The following is a 16,738-nucleotide window of genomic DNA, read 5'->3' as shown; positions in this document are numbered from 1 at the left end:
CACTCATTTCTGCTATTTCACAAGCTTTTGCTGACATCCACCCCAGCTCCTTGTTGGTAGCTGGGGATTGCGGCACCGTAGGAGAAGCATAGGCTAGTGGCCAACTGCCTGAACGTGCAGCCCTGTGGATGCAAGTGGCCCCTGTTGCCAGCTATATCAGGGCCAAAGGAGAAGCAGGGAGGGTGGCTGGCTTTCAAGTGTAGGGGAGGTGGATCTAGGACATGCCGCATTTCCCATGCTCAATGACCCTGTCCCCTGCCCTGGGCCTGGCCCCCCCGGCTGGGAGACACTGTTTGGGAGTAAAGACCAGAGGTGGTCAGCACTCAAATCAATTTAAAAACCAGGTTTTTATTCTTTCTGTGCTGCTCCCAATCACAGCTCAGAGACAGGGCACCGCTCGTGCAAAAGCTGTTACAAAACAAATATAGCCCCAGCTCAACCTCTGCCCACGCCCCACCAGAGTCAACATTGTACAAAACTATATTTACAGGGAAACCAGTTAAAAACGAAGAGTGCAGGAATCCAGGCTGGCCCCAGCCTTTCCAGTGGGGGTTCAGGCCATGTCCCCTTTGCAGAGCTTCATGTACTGGGACTTCCACACACTGGCCATGGGGCTCCTGGAACCCCAATCCCTAGCACGGGGTGTGTGTATGTGGGGGCAGGGCTATTTCAATTATCATCTCAGAGTCACAGCCCAGCAAAGGGCTGGGCAGCTCCAGACCCCCATCTGAGCGCTCCTGACCCAGCTGCCATCAGTGGGGAGAGGGCTCTGCCAAGCACGGCCTTGCCCAGCTCGCTTCATGAGGCCATTCGGGGTCTAGCCCCAACGGGCCTCAGAAAATGGGTCTGGGCTCTGGTCTTAGACAAAGAGAGGGGCAGCAAGGCAGGGACAACTGACAGCCATGTGCCCCTGACCCCAGGGATGGAGGGCAGGCCTGGAGAGCTTCCCTGCTCTTCTCGCAGGCAGTTACGATCACTAGATGGGTTTACAGGGTGTCCAGGCCTCCAGCAGCACCTTGCCATGTTGGAAAGCCCAACTGCTGGTACCGAGTTTATGGGAAATGCTCGTGACTTTGGATTTTAAGTTTACAAACCCAGCCCCAGGGGGCAGAGCAAGACGAGCAAACTGAAGTAAAAAAGGGGGAAAAAAAAAAAAGCACACATTCTTCCTTCCAACCCAGCTGGGAGCAGCGTCCTTGGCATGTCCCAGGAGGGGCTCTGCTGCTCAGAAGGCGTAGCGCGTGCGGATATCCTCCAGCTTCTTGGACACCTCGGGGGGGGTCCTGTCCAGCTCTTCCGAGACGTTCTTCTGTTTGTTGGGTTCCATGGAGTTGAACTGTTCACAAAGGTCCCCGTCAATCACGTTCTAGTGAGAGGACATGGGAACACGTTAGAATCTGGGCATCAAACCGGCTCGAACAGACGAAAAGGACAAAAGGGCAGCACGGCAAATAGCTCTTTGCCAGGAGTTTCTTAATCCCGCTTTGGAAACAGGCCCACGCTCAGTAACCTCATCTGCTGGAGAACAGCAGCTGGAGTCAAAGTAATTAACAACAAGCAAACCCAGACCACGTGAGGGAAGGACAAGGCTGATCTCGCTTCAGCCGACAAGTTCTGGCTGGCACGGGGTCTCTAGATGGTGTGTGCTGGAGGGGGTTGAAGGAGAAGATTCTGAGTGAGGAATCTGAGAAGGGGAAAGTCTCCAGTCAGGTTTCAAAGGTCTCTGAGGTCTTGGGACTCAGCCCCAAGGCCATCAATAATAGGTCTGACTTATCTCTGGGCAATTCCTCAGTACCTGGAACATGTATCTGCTTATATGCCCTCTTAACAGCTCCAGGGACACTACAAGAGCTGCAGCGATAAACATCCTGCAAGCTGTAAAAATGCTTTGTGGAAGACCTGGGTATGTGGCACAGCGACTGCTCACAGCTAACACGACGGCCAGAACAGCAAGGCAAAGCCATGCAGGCGCCCAAGGGTGGTGGACAAAGCAGGACCGGGGGAGGGTGCAACAGGCAGGCGCCTGTGCAGGGTGTAGATCCAACACTGCGCCACGGCCTAGTTTTAGATCTTCCTGATTGTTAATATGGGGCTCTGGAGAGACAGCAGTGTCACCTAGTGGAGAGAGCACTGGGCTGGAACTCAGGAGACCTGGGTTCTGTTCCCGACTCCACCACTGGCCTGCTGGGTGACCTTGGGCAAATCACTGCACCACTCTGTGCCTCAGCTTCCCCAGCTGTAATGATACTGATCTCCTCTGCAAAGTGGAGGATGAAAAGTACTAGACAGAAGCCAGGACAGTCCCATTTATCTGAAACCCTGTTATCCAAACCTCCGCATTACCCTAATCCCTTCTTTGTCCCACAGCAGGCAGTACATGGCTCATGCTGGGGGACCAGGGTTTGGTTCAGCTAACAGAGCACAGACTCATGGCCAGAACTACGAGAAGGACGAGCCCCTGGCTATGGGGGATGCCCCGCTGCTGCTGAATGGCTCCTACGACCGCGCAGGGAGCCCTTTGCAGCCCCGCTGTCATGGGAGTGAGTGAGCGGGGCCATGACAGCAGGCTTGCTGTGCTGCTGCAGGGCTGGGGACACGTGATCCCTGCAGGCACAAGGTGCAGGGAAGGCTGCAGTCCTGGCTGGGGAGGGTGTGTGCGGGGTGTCTCTGCTCTGCCAGGACTGCAGCCTCCCCGTCCATACCTTGAGCCTGCAGGAATGGGGTGTCCCCGGCCCTGCGCCAGTGCAGGGAACCCTCTGCAGCCCCGCAGTCTTGGGAGAGAGTGAATGAGGTGAAGCGAGACCCCGGGACCGGACTATTAGGAGACCCCAGCCACGGGGAGGCCACCCCACTGGTGAATGCCGCCTGCCCTATTGATTATCTGAAAAAACAATTACTCACCTTTGTAACTGTTGTCCTTCGAGATGTGTTGCTCATATCCATTCCAATTAGGTGTGCGCGGGCCGCGAGCACGATCGTCGGAGAATTTTCTACCCTAGCAACACCCGGTGGGTCGGCTGTGGAGCCCCCTGGAGCGGCGCCTTCATGGCGCTGGATATGTACCCCAGCCGACCCAGCGCCCCCTCAGTTCCTTCTTGCCGGCTACTCCGACAGTGGGGACGGGGGGCGGGTTTGGAATGGATATTAGCAACACATCTCGAAGAACAACAGTTACAAAGGTGAGTAACCGTTTTTTCTTCTTTGAGTGCTTGCTCATATCGATTCCAATTAGGTGACTCCCAAGCCTTACCTAGGCGGTGGGGTCGGAGTGAGACATCACTGTGTGCAAAACCGCTGATCCGAATGCAGCATCGTCTCTGGACTGCTGTACAAGCACATAGTGAGTGGCGAAGGTGTGGACCGATGACCAAACTGATGCTCTACAAATGTCCTGGATCGGGACTCGAGCCAGGAAGGCAGTCGAGGAGGCCTGGGCCCTCGTGGAGTGGGCGGTGAGGCGTGGCGTCGGGGCACCGGCCAGGTCGTAGCAAGCACGAATGCAGGACGTGATCCAAGAGGAGAGACGTTGCGAGGAGACCGGTAAACCTTTCATCCGGTCGGCCACTGCAACGAAGAGTTGCGTCGTCTTCCTAAACAGTTTCATACGCTCAATATAGAAAGCCAGGGCCCTGCGTACGTCCAAGGAGTGCATACGCTGGTCTTGACGGGTGGCGTGCAGCTTTGGATGGAAGACCGGGAGAAATATCTTGGTTCACATGAAAAGCTGATACCACCTTGGGAAGAAAGGCAGGGTGGGGGCGAAGCTGCACCTTGTCTTTATGGAAGACTGTGTATGGAGGCTCAGACGTGAGCGCCCTGATTTTAGAAACATGCCTCGCTGAAGTGATGGCTACAAGGAAGGCTGTCTTCCAGGATAGGTAAAGGAGTGAGCAGGTAGCCAATGGCTCGAACGGGGGCCCTGTGAGCTTGGAGAGAACCAGGTTAAGATCCCACGCCGGAACGGGTTGACGTTGCTGTGGGTATAGCCGGTGTAAGCCCCTGAGGAATCTGACAACCATCGGGTTAGAGAAGACCGAGGAAGCGAGTTCTCCTGGGTGGAACGCCGATATAGCGGCCAGGTGAACCCTGACCGAAGATATCGCCAAGCCCTGCTGTTTCAGGGATAGGAGATATTAGAGTATAAGTGGAATAGACGCCTGCAAGGGGGGCGTGGCCCGCTGCTCGCACCAACAGGAGAAACGTTTCCACTTGGCTAAGTAAGTGGTCCGTGTAGAGGGCTTTCTACTTCCCAGTAGAATCTGTTGCACGGGATGTGAGCATCGTAGCTCTGTCCGATTTAGCCATGGAGCACCCACGCTGTAGGGTGGAGCGATTGCAGGTCGGGGTGACAGAGTTGGCCGTGGTCCTGAGAGATCAAGTCTGGGCACAAGGGAAGCATGATCGGAGTTTGAACGGATAGCTCCAGAAGCGTGGTGTACCAGTGCTGTCTTGGCCAAGCTGGAGCGACTAGAATCACACGTGCCTTGTCTCTGCGTAGCTTGAGCAGTACCCTGTGGACCAGTGGGAATGGAGGGAAAGCGTAGAACAGCTGGTCTCTCCATGATAGGAGGAAAGCGTCCGACAGGGAACCCGGAAAATGCCCTTGGAGGGAGCAGAACACGTGGCACTTCCTGTTGGCTCATGAGGCGAACAGGTTGACCTGGGGAAATCCCCACCTCTGGAAGATGGAATGGATGATATCCAGGTGAATCGACCACTCGTGCGTCTGGAAGGATCTGCTGAGACGGTCTGCTAGAGTGTTCTGGACTCCAGGGAGGAACGATGCCATGAGATGTATCGAGTGGGCAATGCAGAACTCCCACAGGTGAATGGCCTCTTGGCATAGGAGAGACGACCGGGCTCCTCCTTGCTTGTTGATGTAGAACATGGCCGTGGTGTTGTCTGTTAGGACTGACATGCAACGGCCATGTAGGAGACCGAGAAATGCTAGGCGCACGGCCATCAGCTCTCGAACATTGATGTGCAGAGCTAGTTGGGATGCGGTCCACAGGCCCTGGGTATGGTGCTCCCCGAGGTGAGTGCCCCAACCTAGAGATGAAGCGTCCGTGACCAGGTGCAGGGAGGGTTGTGGGGTGTGAAATGGCACTCCTGCACAAACCGCCTTGTGATCCAGCCACCAGGTGAGAGACGTCAAGACCGAGTTCGGAACCGTGACCACCATGTTCAGGTTGTCCCGATAAGGACGGTACACCGATGATACCCAGGCCTGAAGTGGGCGAAGCCGAAGTCTGGCATGCCTGGTTACATAAGTGCAAGAGGCCATGTGTCCCAACAGGCCGAGGCATGTCCTTATTGTGGTGATCGGGAAGACCTGGAGTCCATGGATAATGTTTGTGATGGTGTGAAACCGAGCATCTGGCAGAAGAGCTCGGGCGAGTCTGGAGTCTAAGACTGCCCCGATAACTCTATTCTCTGGGTTGGCTCCAGAGTGGACTTTTCTTTGTTGAGTAAAATGCCTAACTCGTGGAATGTTTGTAGTATTATCTGGACGTGAGTTTGAACTTGCTCCCTGGTGCGGCCGCGCACCAGCCAGTCGTCTAGATACGGGAACACCTGTATACTTTGTCGACGAAGGTATGCTGCCACGACAGCCATACATTTGGCGAACACTCTTGGAGCCACGGACAAGCCGAAGGGAAGGACGGCAAATTGGTAGTGCACATGGTCTACTACAAATCAAAGGAAGCGCCTGTGTGGGGGGTAGATTGCTATATGAAAATATGCGTCCTTCATGTCGAGGGCGGCGAACCAGTCTCCAGGATCCAGGGAAGGGATGATGGTCCCCAAGGAGACCATGCGGAACTTCAACTTTACTCTGAATTTGTTGAGTCCGCGTAAATCTAAAATGGGACGTAGACCCCCTTTTGCTTTGGGGATCAGGAAGTAGCGGGAGTAAAACTCCCTGCCCCTTAACTCTGACGGAACCTCCTCTATGGCCCCCATAGAGAGAAGCCCAAAAACCTCCTGTATAAGGAGATGCTTGTGAGAAGGGTCCCTGAAGAGGGACGGGGAGGGGTGGTGGGAGGGGGGAACGAAGAAAACTGGAGAGCGTATCTCCTCTCTACCGTGCGAAGGACCCAACGGTCCAAGGTTATAAGGGACTAAGCATGGTGGAAACGGGAGAGGCGCTCCCGAAAGAAAGGGAATGGATCCTGGGTAGTGGCTGGCACGCCATCCTCAAGCGCACCTTCAAAAATTTTGCCTAGATCCTGAAGGTGGTCTAGGAGGGCCTTGGTTCTGACCGGGTTGGGGGCCGGTCGACCTCCGTCTACTACCTCGCCCCTGCCTTCTGGGGAAGTCCTGTCTTGGACGAGGAGGAGGGTAGAACCTTTGTGGCTGGGGCCTAAAGGCCCTGTGCTGGGGTCCTGGGACATGCATCCCCAGGGAGCGCATGATGGTTCTGGAGTCCTTGAGGCTCTTCAACAGAGAGTCTGTCTTGTCCAAGAACAACCCCTAGCCCTCGAGCGGCAGATCCTGCAGGGTCTGCTGCAGTTCTGGCGGTAACCCCGAAACCTGGAGCCAGGAGACGCGTCCAGGTGCTATCCCAGCTATCCCAGATGCTAGTGTCCTGGCAGCAGAGTCCGCTATGTCCAGGGAGGCCTGCAAGGAGGTCCTAGCCACCTTTTTACCTTCCTCCACTAGGGCCCCGAACTCTTCTCTTGAGTTCTGGGGGACCAACTCTTTAAATTTACCCATGGAATTCCATGAGTTGTAATCGTACTGACTCAAGAGCACCTGTTGGTTTGCGGCTCTGAGCTGCAGACCCCCCGCTGAGTACACCTTACGCCCAAACAAATCGAAGCGTTTGGCGTCCTTCGATTTGGGCACTGCCGCCTGCTGACCATGACGCTCTTTTGCGTTCACTGAGGAGACTACTAGTGAACACGGCGGAGGGTGTGTACTCATGGTCTTTAGAGGGGACAAAGTACTTCCTCTCTACACCTCTGGCAGTGGGAGGGATGGAGGCCGGGGTTTGCCATATGGCATTAGCGTTAGCCTGGATCTTACGAATAATGGGCAACGCCACCTGGGATGGGGCATCAGCTGAGAGGATGCTCACCACTGGGTCCTCCACCTCCACTATCTCCTCAGCCTGTAGGTCCATGTTCCGTGTCACCCTACGCAACAGGTCTTGGTGGGCACAGAGATCTATTGGAGGTGGGCCTGAGGCTGTTGTACCCGCCACCGCCTCATCTGGGGAGGATGAGGACGACGCCTCAGGGGGTAAAGGATCCAGATGAGGGTCCGGCTCCAAGGGTCCCTGATGTGCAGGATCTCCTGCACCGGGGTCTGGGGCCTGCGTGGGTGTCAGCACTGGAGCCTCCATGCCCCCTGGGGGAGGACGGGAGATGGTGGCCTCAGGAACCCTGGGCTCAGAGTGTGCCGAGCGAGAGGCCATTGGTGGAGCCCCTTGAGCTTGGTGATATGCCCATGGGGTCCAGAAAGACCAACGTGCAGGGTCCTGTCTAGGGTCCTCTGCCCCCTCCTGCCAATGACCCGAGTCATCTGCAGCCTGACCCTGAGCAGGGTATGCTGATCAGGAAGCCCCTTCCAACGAGCGAGACGCTGATCTTGAGGGCCAGGGCGGTGCCGAGCATGATTGCAGGGGCTCGTCCTGGTACGGTGCTGAGCGGCGTTGGTCCACAGGCGAGCAGTCTCTGCGCGGTGCCGGTGAGCAGTACCGGGATCGAGAACGGTGCCAATGACCATGCCGGTGCCGGGATCCAGATCCGGATCGCAAAGATGAAGACCGTCTGTAGACTCGGTGCCGGGAGCGGCCTCGCAAACGGGAGCGGCGCTCATACCGGTGCCGGGAACTGCGTCTGGACTCCGACCGGTACCGATGCTCAGGTCGATGGCGAGAAGTAGACTGGTGCCAGGAGGAAGATCTGGGCCGCGAGTACGACTGGTGCTGAGGTGAAGATCGGTGCCAGGACTGCGAGTGGCGTCGGGACCTGCTCCGAGACCAGGAGCGGTGCCGCAAGTCCTCGCTCGGAGATGGAGGGCATATCAGGGCAGGCTTGCCCCTGGATTGCACTGTGCGAAGGGGATGCGGTGCTGCGGGCTGAGACGGCGGTGGCTCCGTGAGGACGATAAGGTCTTTCGACGTTGCAAAAGTCTCCGGAGTAGAAGGGAAACAGGGCTCAACCACAGGATGAGGCGGTGAGCCAGTCCGCCCCTGACTCAAGGGCCCTACACCCGGTGCCGGACTCAACGGTGTTGACGATGCCTGCACCCTCTGGCGCTCTGAAGCTGGACGTGGCAATACCACCGGTGCGGGGGGAGCCGGTGCCTGTTGGACGACAACGTCCTGGGTCTTGCGGGGTCTTTTATGTCCCGGAGACAGGGAACGGTGCCGAGGGGCTTGCGGCGGACGCGGTGCTGAGGGAAGACGGTGCCATGGGGCCTTATCCGCGTCTGCTCGCGGTGCAGTACCGGAGGGTGCCGCTGGGGCGCTGCGCACTGAGGCGCTCGGTGCCGGAACTTGGTGCGCCAAAGGGAGATCTGGGCTAAGTGCTGCCTCCATAAGGAGCTGCTTAAGTCTAAAGTCCCGCTCCTTTTTGGTCCTTTTTTGGCCCGAAAGCCTTGCAGATCTTACACTTGCCCGTCTGGTGAGACTCCCCTAATCACTTCAGACAAGAGTCGTGAGGGTCTCCTGTTGGCATAGGCTTAGCACAGGTCCCGCACATCTTAAAGCCAGGAGCCTTGGGCATGAGCCCGGCTGCGCGCCGGGGGGGGGGGGGGGGGGGGGGAAAGGGGGGATAATAGCCCCCTTAACCCCCGCTAACTATTTATAACTACTCTACAAAACTATTAACAACAAACTACTAATCTAAAAGTATATAACCAACAACTATCTACAAGAATGAACAAGTAAAGCTAGGGAGAGTGGAGAACAGCTATGCCGTGCTCCACAGTTCCAACGACCATCACGGGCGGTAAGAAGGAACTGAGGGGGCGCTGGGTCGGCTGGGTTATATATCCAGCGCCATGACGGCGCCACTCCAGGGGGCTCTACAGCTGACCCACCGGGTGTTGCTAGGGTAGAAAATTCTCTGACGATCGTGCACGCAGCACGTGCACACCTAATTGGAATCGATATGAGCAAGCACTCGAAGAAGAACTCTCCATTAGTTGAATAAAATCCATGTCCCCCCACTACTCGTATAACTGGGAGTATTCTGTATTATGCCATTCAATAGTGGCTCTGTGACATCAGCTTCACACTCTCGTAGTTTATGCTGTCACAAGCTCCCTGGAGGGAGTTGTGGGCCTGTCATTCCATGACACGCTCACATGATATATTGGAACAGTTAACGTGTCCGGTGTCAGACCTGCCAACCTTGGCTACCACTGCCAGGGCGGATCTAGACTCCTGACCTACCTTAACTGGGAAGTAGTAGGAGCGGAAGCTCAAGTGGTCCCGTCCACAGAGAGGGGGATGCTCCGACCTCAGATGCATCTCCACGTGCTGGAAGAAGTCATGATCCTGAAGGGACAGAAGTAGTTGAGAGGTAGAACAATTTGCTCCTCCCACCCATGTGAGGCTGGAGTAACATCAGGACATGGTCACACTCCATTAGCAGCCTGTGCCCTGCACAGCGCAGTTAATTCCTGGCCACAAAGGCCCCCCCACCACTTCCAGACACTGATTTTCTTTTTCACTGGGACAGGAGCATCCAATACCGGCCTACCCAGGGCCATGCTGCCAGCCTGCCACAAACACAACGGGCTCCCCAAACTTGCGTAAATCCAAACAAGTGGCAGCTGCTCTCACGTGTAGGATGGAAGTGTGGCCAAAGTAGTACAGCTCCCAGCATGCAATGCTCCAGCAGCCTCTGCTTGAATCAAGATGGAGCATCAAGCACTGGAGCTAGCTGCTACAAGCTGCACGTTCCTATTACCATATAGGGTTCAGGTTGTCCCAAGCCATATAACTCAGTGGGCCATACTTTAGCTAACCCTTTAACATGTGCACCACTATTTAAATCCATCCCAGACAGCAAAGCACCTGTGATTCATTCCTAAGGAAGCAGTCACAGGGAAGACCAGTTAGTGGGCTCTGTCTCTTCCCACCCTCCTTCCATATGCCCTGATCTCACCAGCTCCCTTTCGCAGGAGCTTTGTTGCACACTTGACTTTCACAAACTGCAGTCCCCTATAGTCTACGACCAACACACACAAGGCAATAGAGGAGGCTGACACAGGAGCTGGGTGTGGCTGGGCAGTCATGCAGTGCTTCTGCAGCAGGATGGCTCTTACCTCGTGGGACGTGAAGGGGACCAGGATACCAATGCCCCCTGACAAGGTGGTATACACGAGAGACTCAGACCCTCCAGGAATCAGCGTGGTCTTCTGTAACGACAGCACCGTCTCTCCCACGTGGTAATTCATAATCACTTCAGCCTGCAAACAAGTCATGGGTCAGTATTTTCCTCTGGAATTCATCCACAGACGTACTCACAAAAGGAGCCGGCAGGCAGTGCCCTGCGTGAATACACAAATGTGTATCCGCATCTGAGCCGCAAACCCCGCGGATCTGCAGGGCTCTACACCAGGGGTTGGACTGAGACTCCGAGGTGGCACCCCCGTCCCCACTCTGGAGCCTGGTCGGGGAGAGACGTGCTGGCAGCTGTGGGGACCCGCGGCAGACCCTCCACCTGCCCTGGGCATGGGGCCCGAGCAGCCCCCGGCCCCTGTCCCTACCCCCAGGCTCTCTGCCCAGGGCAGATGGAGGATCCGCGCCGCAGTTCCTCACAGCTGCCTGCCCGCTCTTACTGGCAGAGCTCTGTGCAGATCCAAAATTTGTATCCGCGTCAATGGTCCACACATATCAAGCGGATACCGGCGGATTTGCATGGCTCTACCGGCAGGAGCAGGAGTGGGGAATGGAACAAGCTCTTCCACCGGAGAGTGTGCAGCAAAATCCAGCACTTTACGGCTTAGAGCTCTTCACACACATGGATGTGGCTGATAAGAGGGCAGGGGAGTGAAGGAGAAATGTAACCTGGGGGCCCTTGCCCCATTCCCAGAGACTCACTTCTCTGTAGGTGTTCGCCAGTGCTCTCAGAACTGGACGGTGCTTGGCTGTGGCCATTCTGGTTACAGACCCTTACCCGGCAGGATTCATCTCCCCCCAGGATGGAGCCCCAAAGATGCACTCGCATTCACTCTGCACAGCTCCACAGAGGGGCTGATTGCCTCTCCGCCCAAAGGTTACCTTCTGCGACGCTCCATTGAGAAGCCCTCTGTCCCACAAAGCCTTGTTGCCTGTCGGATCCTCGTCTACCTCATCGTTTGTGTTGGGAGGCAGCCTCACCTGTATTGACAAAGCAGGACACAGTCAGCCTGCTGGTCTGTTGCCAGCACCGTACGGAGAAGAGAAGGACACTGCCAGCACTGGGGCATTGAGTTTGCATTACATCACGTGCTCTGGTCTGGTGGGAATGCAACACAGACCCTCGCTGGCATGCGTGTGGGGCACTAGGAAGGCTGGATGCGTGAGTGTTTGGGGAAATCCTTAGGCCCCTGGAATGACCCATCTCTTGTCATTCACAGCAGTGGGTCTGGCTACACCAGAAACGCTGCTGCAGCTGTGGCCCTGTAGCATGGGCACTGATTACAGTGACAGATGAGGGTTTTCCACCACTGCAGTGAATCCACCTCTCAGAGGCAGTAGCCAGGGTGAGGGACCTGGCGGTGTCGACACTGGGGTTTAGGTTGGCTTTGTTACGTCGCACAGGGCAAGACATTTTCCACAGCCCTGAGTGACGTAGTTAAGGCAGCCCAACTTCCTAGAGTAGAGCAGTGTTAACGGGCTGTACAGGAACAGGAAGATAGAAAGGTGACTAATAATGCAGCTCCTTCACCAAAGAGGCCAGCCTGGAGGTTTATCCTCACCCTAAACTAAATGCATCTCTTGGCACCAGTGTAATTAAAAACAGCGTGCACCATTTTATACTGTCAAGTCCAGAAAGTGGCCAGTGTCAGGATATAAAGGGAAGAATGTATGCATCAGTGCAGAGAGTAAGAACACAGGATACAGCACCCACAACATAAGAACGGCCGTATTGGGTCAGACCAAAGGTCCATCTAGCCCAGTGTCCTGTCTACCGACAGTGGCCAATGCCAGGTGCCCCAGAGGGAGTGAACCTGACAGGTAATGATCAAGTGAGCTCTCTCCTGCCATCCATCTCCACCCTCTGACAAACAGAGGCTAGGGACACCATTCCTTACCCATCCTGGCTAATAGCCATTAATGGACTTAACCTCCATGAATTTAGCTAGTTGTCTTTTAAACCCGGTTATAGACCTAGCCTTCACAACTTCCTCAGGCAAGGAGTTCCACAAGTTGACTGTGCGCATTAATTTCATTTTGTGGCCCCTAGTTCTTGTATTATGGGAATAAGTAAATAACTTTTCCTTATTTACTTTCTCCACATCACTCATGATTTTATATACCTCTATCATATCCCCCCTTAGTCTCCTCTTTTCCAAGCTGAAAAGTCCTAGCCTCTTTAAGCTCTCCTCATATGGGACCTGTTCCAACCCCCTAATCATTTTAGTTGCCCTTCTCTGAACTTTTCCTCTGAACATACGGGGAAATAAGATAAAACTCATGATAATTAAGAGCTAAGTCACCAGGGCGGAACTGGTCACATGGCACAGGTCTCTGGCTGCCTTAGCACCGGCATTCACAGAGTGCGTTCACAGAGGTGAAGCTAAGTTGTGCCAGACCAGCCTGACAGAGGCTGGGGCGTAATGACAGACAAGGATGGGCTTGTGCCTCAGCCAAATACTAGCTGAGTAACATTAGACACGTCTAGAACTCAGGCTTCGAAACCCGCACCGTGTGCACTTTAGAAACCGATCAGACTACCACCAGGAGACACAGTCCACGTGCCACTGAAATTCAGCCCCCAGTGGGGGGAAGAACAGGTCAGGAAGCAGCATGGAATTCTGTAACCAACCCAAACTGCGCAGGGAATTTCTGGAGGCAGAGCTAAACACCAGAGCTGGGATTTGGCCAATACAAAAAGGTAAATACCCTTGCTCTTGACAAAAGCATCAGGGAATGCTCAGTGGCTACCAAAGGTCAAGAGCACATCTGCCCTGAAAGTTTTTATTTTTAAGTAAGTTCAGTGAACTTTTGAGTATGGTGGTTTCTGATGCCAATGCTTTAACTTGTTTGCTTTGCATATTATGCTGTGAAACTACAACAGCCAGCCATCTCACTGACAAATAACTGTCCCAAGGGGCACTTGTAACAAGTGAACGCTAGCGATAGGGCGTTGGCTCTAACTAACATACATTTTCTCATTTCTGTAGACACACGTGGCTGTTCCCAGTGAGTACTTGCGGTCTCTGGGGTGTCCTGACGGTTCAGACACACGTACTCACCACACAGATGTTGCCAAACTTGTCTGCTCCTGCCACAGTGTCATAGTCAAGGAGGGTGGCGGTGGTGACCCAGCGGGGGTAGGTGTCATCGGCAAAGATGATCAGCTGGTTCTCATTCCTCTTGTAGCGCACCCAAATGAAGCTCTCCTGGACATCTGACACAATCACTCTGTGCCCGATGGTTTGGATGCCGGAGATGTAGTTGGCAATGTGCTTTTAGAAAGGGAATTACAACAGTAAGTTGCCCTGATAAAGAACTCAAATGGGCTTCATTCCAACTCAGAAAATCCACCCGACTCAATTCATTTAAATGCCTTTTCTTCCTTGCTCCATCGACTAGTCCCCAATTTTACACCCTGGCTCCGACACCACAGCTGCAGTTCTGACCCACCATGGCTCCAGAACATGGACAGTGGCAGTGGTGTTAGTGCATACCTGAACTACAGTGGCCGCTGTGCACAGTTCTTGACCCCATAAATAACCCTGTCTGGAGCAGAAGTAGCCTGACCGGGGTGTGTGTAGGAGCACAGATGCCAGCTCTACATCTACAGATGTGTTGACTATGTCCCCTGACCTCCAGGCCAGGCAATGCCCCTTCACAGCTCCGGTCACAAAGCATCCGAGAAGAAAATTTTGCAAGTTGTGATGGGAGCCAAAACCTAGGCAAAATCTGTCCTCTCCATGTTCCCTTTTTACCCTGTGGATTTCTGGTGTGTCTATGTGCAGTGGACAACCAGAGGTTGGCCTAAGACCTGCAGTTTGCAGGGGAAGGAAATGGGAAGAGAAGCAGCCAGCTAAAGCACTAGAAAAAGTGCTTTGCAGTTTCTTTAACTGCTATTGTGCTGTATAACGTATCAGCCATGCAGAGCAAAACACCCCCCACCATATGCCTAGAGCTTAAAGGAATGCAGTTTCCTTGGCAGTCCTAATGGAACCTAATGAGCCTCTCTAGGTATGTGTACACTGGACACTAAGGCTGGGCTCTGACTCAGGTCTGAGCCCAACTCTTTCTAATGTCCACACACAAGTCAGTCTGACTCGGGTCAGCAAGCACTCAGGACCCAGGTCCTAGGACACTAATACGGCGGTGGCTCAGAGACCAAGTCCCACTGAGACTTGGGTCCAAGGCCTCTCATTTTGCAGTGTGGATGCAGCTCAAGCCGCAGGCCTGAGTCAGAAGATCTGCGTAGTGCAGTACGGACCCATCAGCATGGCTGAGACACCCAGGCCCAGCAACTGTAAACCCAGGTTTACAACGCAGTGTGGCTGCTCAAGCGCAGACTTGGAAACACCGAGTCCACAAGCCCAGGTGCCACAGACCCGGGCTTAGTGTGCAGTGTAGACACAGCCTTTGACTTCTGTCCTGGCACACAGCACCTTCTGTGGCCGTAAAGGAGTGACGAGTTTAACAGCTGCCCACTGTAGCTCTCCAGTGTGTCCAGATCAAATGGCACTCCAGAGCCTCATCACTCCGTGGGCTCTTGGAAGAATCTACTGTCCTCTAGTGTAAGGGGTGAAAGTGTCTCCCATATAGTCAAATGGGAAATGTTACCAGACCCTCAATTTGTATTTAGAGGAGAGGTGACCCACATATCATACCGCAGTACTGGAGGGACTGTGCATTTCATTAGAACAAGTGTGTGAAAAACCCACTGACATTTCTGTCTAGAAGCGAAGCGTGGCAGAGTTTTAAAGTGTATTGCTCACATGACTGGTGATCAAATGATAGACCTTGCTGCTGTGGTTGATTTTTACTCGGTATTTCCTAGGTTATTCTGTTTTGGGGTGTATGTACAGGGCACCCAGAACTTTGGATGGGGCCCTCTGGTGTGGAGTTTATATAGGACAAACACACTCACACTGAACGTACCACACCTAAAACCCTGCTTTGAAAACGTATCCCCAAGCGTTACTCTTTACTCGTACCCCTCACCCCAAGAAATGGCACCCATCAAGAACCAAAGCCAATACCTTGTTCTCACACTTCCGAAGCAGCTTCTTCTTGCCCAGGTCGTATACACGTAAAAGTTTTCCAACTCCAATTAAGACTCGGCCTTGGAATGGGGCAATGGCTGCAGGTACCTCCTCCACAGGGGTCTATGCAGGGAGGTGAAAGGAACCCACATTAGAAAGTCCAGTGAGACAAACAAAACCCCCCGAAGACAACTGACTGTACTTGCACCTTTACTGAAAAATAAAGCAGAGCTGGAGAATGGACTTTATCCAGTGGTTCTGTTGAAGCTTTGAAGCCTTGATACTGGCAATGGAGTTCTCAATGCCAAGGTTAATCAGAGTCCTTGATGTGTCCTGCAGAATTCCTAACCCCCATGCCAGCAGTACACTATATGCTGGAACACCATGATTTATTGGTGCTTATGCAATCCTGGATAGGATACTCCCACGCCACTGAATATCTGACATAGCACTTAAATGAGAGTTGGAGTTGAGTGTGGAGATCATTCTACGAGCAATTGAGCAGAATATGCAGCAAGGCAGAAAAGGCACTGTCACCCCAATCAGGGGCTTTACTGTTTCCGCGGCATGAAGAAGATTTTACTTTTTGCTAAATCCAGTTCAGATTACAATCAGCAATCTTTCGGTCTCAGAAATCTCGATCCGATTCAGTGCTTGCAGTAAGAGTTCTGGATCAGCCAGTGGAGAAGACGTTAAATCTGAAAGAGCTCAAGATGTCCTTGGCAGCTCTAATACAGGCAAATTTTCCTAAGGATAATGCCATGTTCTTGTTAATCCAAAAGGACCCAACAGCCATCACAATGGAAAAAATTAATTCCACTGGCGTTTTTGGTGCTGACAGTCATCAGCACATTTTTCCAGGTTTGGTCACACTGGCTAACAAGAGCCAGTCCACCCAGCTAGCTCTGTGAGCTACACGGGGGGCGTTAAAACGCATCATAGCGGCCCTCGCCCAGGACAGAACCCTCTTGATGAACTTGGAAATATGGGAAGAAAGAAGAAAGCCACTACGTTCTTTAGCACATCCCCATTTCTCAACTATACTTGGTGCTGCTGAAACCCTGGAGGTCCATCAAGTGATCTATGCTACTATGAGCAGTCAAATCACTTATGCATGTAACCAAAGGAAGGTGCACAGGGCCATGCTACTAAACCTGGGTATCAGGGAACCTTCATCATCAAGACAAGTGACCTGAGTGCAGGTCAGCTTTGTAAAGAAATAGCCACCATGAAAGCTCAAGCGTGGAAATACTGCATTTTAAAATGGCAGTATTTCCCCCCTCTAACCTCACTAACTGTTCTCTGGGAGTGGGAATAGAGTCCTTACCTGTCAATCCGGCGC

The 16,738-nt window shown here is 53.7% G+C and overlaps 1 protein-coding gene across 3 annotated transcripts in view; it reads right to left on the bottom strand.

Moving 5' to 3' along the window:
- Nucleotides 1–328: 328 nt before the first annotated feature.
- Nucleotides 329–16,738, bottom strand: part of SF3B3 (splicing factor 3b subunit 3) — a 55,311-nt gene continuing 38,901 nt past the window's right edge. For all 3 annotated transcript variants that reach the window (XM_042860245.2, XM_005310121.5, XM_005310120.5), the window contains exons 21-26: nt 15,394–15,519; nt 13,423–13,635; nt 11,243–11,341; nt 10,285–10,428; nt 9,407–9,511; nt 329–1,366 (exon numbers count right to left, since the gene is read on the bottom strand). In XM_042860245.2, coding sequence (XP_042716179.2) covers nt 1,226–1,366; nt 9,407–9,511; nt 10,285–10,428; nt 11,243–11,341; nt 13,423–13,635; nt 15,394–15,519 — 828 coding nt within the window. In that variant the 3' untranslated portion in view covers nt 329–1,225. The remainder of the gene's footprint in view (nt 1,367–9,406; nt 9,512–10,284; nt 10,429–11,242; nt 11,342–13,422; nt 13,636–15,393; nt 15,520–16,738) is intronic.

This window comes from Chrysemys picta, chromosome 14 (assembly GCF_011386835.1).
Source record: "Chrysemys picta bellii isolate R12L10 chromosome 14, ASM1138683v2, whole genome shotgun sequence".
Lineage (NCBI taxonomy): Eukaryota > Metazoa > Chordata > Testudines > Emydidae > Chrysemys > Chrysemys picta.
This window is presented reverse-complemented; position numbering and strand designations above follow the sequence as displayed.